The 6132-nt window shown below is 37.2% G+C and overlaps 1 protein-coding gene across 1 annotated transcript in view; it reads right to left on the bottom strand.

The window, feature by feature from the left end:
• Positions 1-70: 70 nt before the first annotated feature.
• Positions 71-6132, bottom strand: part of LOC106513518 (ras-GEF domain-containing family member 1B-B) — a 16652-nt gene continuing 10590 nt past the window's right edge. Inside the window, exons 7-14 of the mRNA XM_014002385.1 lie at positions 3862-3954; positions 3618-3720; positions 3161-3240; positions 2971-3066; positions 2786-2881; positions 1451-1574; positions 1299-1371; positions 71-1208 (exon numbers count right to left, since the gene is read on the bottom strand). Coding sequence (XP_013857839.1) covers positions 1175-1208; positions 1299-1371; positions 1451-1574; positions 2786-2881; positions 2971-3066; positions 3161-3240; positions 3618-3720; positions 3862-3954 — 699 coding nt within the window. The 3' untranslated portion in view covers positions 71-1174. The remainder of the gene's footprint in view (positions 1209-1298; positions 1372-1450; positions 1575-2785; positions 2882-2970; positions 3067-3160; positions 3241-3617; positions 3721-3861; positions 3955-6132) is intronic.

Here is a 6132-nt window from a genome sequence, read left to right as displayed (position 1 = left end):
GTAAATAAACGTCTTAACAAATTTGGTGTGGTTACAGCTGCCTCTTTTAAAAGCCAACAATAAAACATAATGTCATTCTATTCATTTTTATTAAATGTACCCCTCTTCTAGCACAAAAGATGCACAAAAAATACACAATAAAAAGACACGTTAAAGGAATGCCTTTAAAACATAAAAACAAAGCATCACCATCACTCGTAGCAGGATATTAAAATATTACTCCCACATGATCGCAAGCTTAAAAAAATAAGAGTATACACATATAATTACATCAGTTTGTGCTTCATTCTTTCCACAAATACTTCTTTTTTGTTTGTTTAGTAATACATGAACTGGTATAAAAGCTTCCACCACAGAGCCAGCCAACCAGCAACAAGCTCATTGTGAAACTCATAAACGAATAAAAATAAAGCACATTATAGGCTTTTGATATAAAATGCAGCTTAATGCCATAAACACAGAAAGACTGGTACAGTTAGAGTCACAGAATCCTATAATCCACATAAAAAAAACACACAAAAGTGCATTTTTTTGGTTGAATATGCATGATATTGTTTCCACTTGCACAATTTTGAAACCACAAATAGTCAAAGTGCAGACACCACGAGATGTTCAAATGCAGATAAAATGCTGTGTACAAACTGTGGATGTGTGGTTACTGCTGTACTTTTTGTGTTTCAAAAAAAAAAGGTAAAACGGCAACACTTTATAGCTTACACAGCAAATCAATTCATCTTTTCAGATTTGATTTTAAGGTTCTGTGGTTTTCAGATCTATCATGTGAGCAGTGATGGTTCATTCTGACAACTACTGGTTCAAAGTTCTCCAGCATTTGTGTTCTGTATATAAATCCACTCGTCCTTTGATGTCCTGTAAGCTCCTTCAGACAGAGCATAGCTTATTAAAAATAAGAATCCCGGTTCTTCTCGTATCAGTGGGTTAAACTGATTTCAGCTGAAGCTGGAGGGTCGTGATGTCTCACACACTCAATAAACATGAAGATCTTCCTGACATAGGAATCATCCGTGCTCCTTGAAAGTTCAAAGACTTGATAAAAGGCTTATTTGTGAGGATGTCCCAGATGTGTCCATTGTTCCACAGGACAGGTTTTAGGTCCAGGATGTAAACTTTGACCACAGAGACAGGAATGAATAAAACACCAATAGTCTTTCGTTTAAGATCGGTTCTCTCGGTGGAGAAGGGATGATCTGAAAAACATAAACAAAGGTGATCATTAGAACTGTACTGAGAGAATGATTTTGTTAATTAATTAATTACTAACACACGTCTACGCCTACCTGAGAGACCTCCGACTGTCTTTCTCCATGTTGTTCTCAGGTCCTTCGCTCTCATATGAAGCCAGGTGCAGCTCTGCGGTAAGACAGAGTGAGTCTGTGTTAAAAACTGACAGCTGCATTATTTCTGTGCAAATCTATAAACAGGAACTGACCGTCTTCAGTGAAAACAGGTGTGGTGACAAGATACTGAAGGATGCGGCGGTCTCTGTCGAACGGGCAAATGACCTGACGCCAAACCAGGAACTCGCTCACCTGTTTTGCTAGCTCCCACAGTTTCTGTTAGGGGGGCGAAATAAAAGAATAAAATAACACCCACTGCCTTCCATACAAGATGTTTAAAATAAGATCAGATTGTTCTGAAAAATAACCAGACTCTTGTTCTGGTCAAACCTTATACTTTAAATCTTGCTAACAAACAAACAGGGCTAATGCTAACAGTTAATGCAAAGGCTCTAGTCAGTGTTATATTCATGAGATAATTTTAAAAAAGCAAAATGTGCACAGATGAAGGCAAAGACGTTATTGTTTAGCTTTATTGACTGCAGGTAATAATGTAATGTAACAAATAAGCAGAGTTGTAAAGTAACTAAGTACAAATACTTCTTTACTGTACTTAAGTAGAATTTTTGGGTATCTGTACTTTACTTGAGTAATTATTTTTCAGCCTACTTTTTATTTCTACTTCTTACATTTTCACATGATTATCTGTACTTTCTACTCCTTACATTTTAAAAAAGGCAAGAAGTAGAAGGTCGTTACTTTTATTTCATTTTTTTGTTTGTTTTCATTCCAGCTTGTTATTGTAAAAAATAAACACTACACAAATAAACTGTGCCTCCTAGATAGAGTGAATTTAATTGTGGTTGAATGAGAAGTATAAATATATAAAATTCTGATACCGTATTAGTTTGTACAAAAACAAATCATGTCACACTCCAGCAGGGCATAATCGTTAAAATAAAAGGACTGTACTTAAGAAGTATTTGTATTTCATGAATTATATTATTGCACTTGGCTGCAGCCCTCAAGATAGATTATCATTTTGGGGAAAATGTTTGTGCAGCCTTGATATATGTATATAAACTGAAACAGCTGGACTAATGCATCCTAAATTTAACATAAATTCATTATTTTAATACGACAGTCATTTTTGCATTTTTTTGAGGTCACCTCCAAATAAATGTCATTACGTAAAAACTGCTGATTTTAAATCAGTACTTTTACTTTTAATACTTAAGTACAAAAAATATCAGATACTTTAATACTTTTACTCAGGTAATATTCCTAAAGGAGACTTTAACTTAACTTTAACTTTATCACTTTGTGGTACTTTATATAACACTGCAAATAAGTTTCTACAGCGCTAACAGCATCTCATATCCTCTTTGACAGGAAAAGTGCTGTTTTATCTTTTTTTAACCACAAGGGGGAGTAGTTACATCACATGTGAAAGTGTGCTTTCAAGCCAAAGTAAAAGTTGAACCAACCTCAAAGTTAATATGTCCATTAGGCAGCCTGTTGGCACAGCCTTCATTCAGGAAGTAGATGTCTTTAATGAGGAGACTGAAGAAAGGAATGACAATCTGTGGGGAAGAGACAACAGCTTATTTACTTTTTGAACTTGGAGGAGCTGAGTTTTGATGTGTTTGGTGAATCGTGCAGGTTTCCTTGCCTTCTCCTGGCTACTGTGTGCCGTCTCAGACCTCTGGGTGGCGCCGCGGAGCGCAGTGCGGTAATTACTGAAGTTACTGGAAGGGTCCATCTGGTGCTGGATGAAAAAAAAAAAAAGAGAGAGAAATTTTTAAAACACACACTAAGGATTGGAAGTCCTACATTTGAGCAGAAAACTAAATGATCCTTACCTCCAATATTTCAAACTTGTCAGTGTTGACTTTGTTCCAGGTTTTCTTCAGTCTGGCGACGGGACTCATGTTCATCCCAGCTGAGAGACAGAGGAGACACGAGTAAAGAAAACATTTCCACAGACAGACTGAAGACGAAAAGCAGGCTTTAGTGCTCCGGGCCTCCACTAACTGAGTTTATACTTCCCTTAAACTGATTAGCGTTAGCCTAAACTCCAGCTGCCACTGCATTTGTTGGCTTTAGTCAGTTTAGTGGCTCTGCTGCAGAGACTGAGAGCTACAACTTATGTGTCCTGGTTTGCAGCAAGCAACAACAAAGAGGGTTTTTATATTAACACTGCATTTAAAACAATGCTATAAACATCAATAAGCTAGCATTTCCTTGCTGTGTAGGGGAGTTTTCCTCTTTCTTTACACTCAAAGGGATTTTTTTATGTGTATTCTGTCAAATACTCACTGATGATGGCCATGAGAGAGTTAAAGTTGCCGATGTTGAAACACTCCTGAGCCACGTCGATGAAGAACTCGATAATTCGCGCTCTGTGTTTCTTCTTCGCCGGCTGATGTAAGAAAATGTAAAAGCAATGTATTAGAGTATTTTGTGATCGTTTTGCTAAGCATTGTACGCTTGTTTTGGACATTTAGCTGTTGATTCATGCAGTTTTTTGAACAATAGGAGTTGTAATTTAAATGCAACATACCATACAAATCTCAGTAGCCACCAAGAAGCTCAGCCGGTTGAACCAGTTGACGTAGGCCTCGAGGTTGCTAGTTTTACGTTTGCGGAAAAAACCCTAAAGCATAAACAAAAGGTGACAAAGTTGCATGATTAGCCATGATTTAAAGAACAAAACAAAGGATGGTATTTCTGTGAAGAATCTGTTTAACAAAGGAATGGTTTCCTGTTGGTTAGAGGTGAAAAAAGAACAGCGTGACGAGCACACACTTAACATTCATGGTGACTTCTTGTGTTTTTTTTGCGATGACGATATGACTTGCGATTAATGAAAAAATGCACAAGTATGTAGTGTTGATGTCTTTCTGTTCTGGGTTCAGAGCAACAAAAACAATAACAAGAATAAAATAATAATTTCTATCCAGCATGGATTTTTTAAAAATATGACCAGATCCATCCGATTGGTCAAATACAKGAAGGGCTCCATTTGATTGGTGAAAAACTTCAAGCTTTCGTCRAAGTYACAAAACTCATAAATGCAAACTTTTGAGCCAACCATTTATTGCAGTTTATGCTTTTTTGGGATATACATATTGCACGGGCTGTTATCATGATAAGGATAAGTTTTCTATATATTGTGCAGCCCTGCCCAGATAGCTCAAAAATAGTTGATTTTTYGTTAAGGTCGACGATTGATGGTGAATCAACCATCAAACAATCATCCAATTCTAACCAAATAACCAACTTTGAAAAGATGATATTGAATCAATGCTGTTTCATGGTCCAATTCTAATGATTGAAATGCCAACATCTAATCAATGTTGAATCAGCATTGATATAGCATCAGTTATGGTTGAAAACCTAATGTTTCAACAAGTAAGTCACCGACCACTTTTTGTAAAATTTCAACATGGATTCTGTATCATTCTGTATCAAGCCTGACCATATTTCTGTTGATTCACTCATATTTTGCTATCTGGGTAGTTCCTTACTACAAAGAATTTGATTTTGCTTCTAAAACTTAAATGTTCTCCAAACATCTCAAACTGATAAAAGTGAAAGCACAGGAAAAAAATTAATAAAAAATTCAAATGTTGCACTTCATCCAGTTCCCAGCAACACATTGTTCAAGTTCAAAGAAGATTGGATCAACCATAAAGAGTTTTTTTGCATCTATTAATGACATCATCAAGTCCGTGGTCGATGATTACCTCAATAAATGTCACAAAACAGTGGAGAAAAACAGGCTTCTGCTCCATAATTTGCCTTCCTAATGGATGCTGACAGCCTTCACACCCACACAACCTCTGGCCTGCATAACGGTTCTTCTTATTTACATCTGCTTTGGGCTACTTTGGTTTTCTACAAGACGTGTGGTTTCTGTGTGGTGAACCTGTTTTTCAAAGGTCCTCCTACATTAGAAAAAACAAAAAGCTCTGTATAAATAAACTCGTCTTGGCCGCGATGATGCAATCCCGAAGATTCATGGCTCTACTCAAAGCTTACACAACACCCTGGCATCCCACTCCGCTCCACACTCTCCCCCTCTCTCTACCTCAGGACCCCTTTTCTCTGACACAGCCGCTCTTTTGCACAAAGTGGGTCTTATATAACTGCAGCAGCACCGGTGAGAGCTTGTTCTCAGCAGCGCCGACTGTAAACCAGCCCTTCAGCTGGTTTGTAGGATCTCTTGTGGAGGAAAGAACCCCTCGGATGCACTGAGACACTTGCAGTGAGGCTCTTTTATGTTTCAGACATTCTCAAAAAGCTGGAYATAAAAATAAAGCCCAACAAGTCTCTTTCAATCTACCAGAAGGTCCTTTCATGCGGCTTCAAACACAATTTCATTTAAACCGAAGCAAACCACAACTAACTTACWGACGGAGCAGACGCAGAGGACACTTCAAATCAAAATAATAACAAATGATTTAAAAATAACTACAATGTGTGGTTTGTATGTGAGCTCTTTGATGTTGCTAATTACAAGCAGGTCGATCCACTTTATTCTTAAGCTGTCTTTATATTGGTGAACAATACTCTGCCCGCTGTTGCTGCTGAATGAGAGTTAAATAAAAGATTTGGGGAAACGCCCATTGTCACGTGCAGACTTGAGGCAAGGAACTTTTTATCATTGCGAACATTGTAATTTGCTGCGAGATGAAAGCAAACCAGAATAAAATACACATAAAAACACAATATGCCAAAACCCGAGTTGCTGAAAAATGTATTTTAAATAGATTAAAGCTTAAACTATGGAGGTAAATTTGTGTTTTTATTATTCAATCAAACAAAAAGC

This window comes from Austrofundulus limnaeus, unplaced genomic scaffold (genome assembly GCF_001266775.1).
Source record: "Austrofundulus limnaeus strain Quisiro unplaced genomic scaffold, Austrofundulus_limnaeus-1.0 Scaffold13, whole genome shotgun sequence".
Classification (NCBI taxonomy): Eukaryota; Metazoa; Chordata; class Actinopteri; order Cyprinodontiformes; family Rivulidae; genus Austrofundulus; species Austrofundulus limnaeus.
Note: the sequence above shows the minus strand (reverse complement) of the source record. Positions and strands in the feature narration are given on the sequence as shown.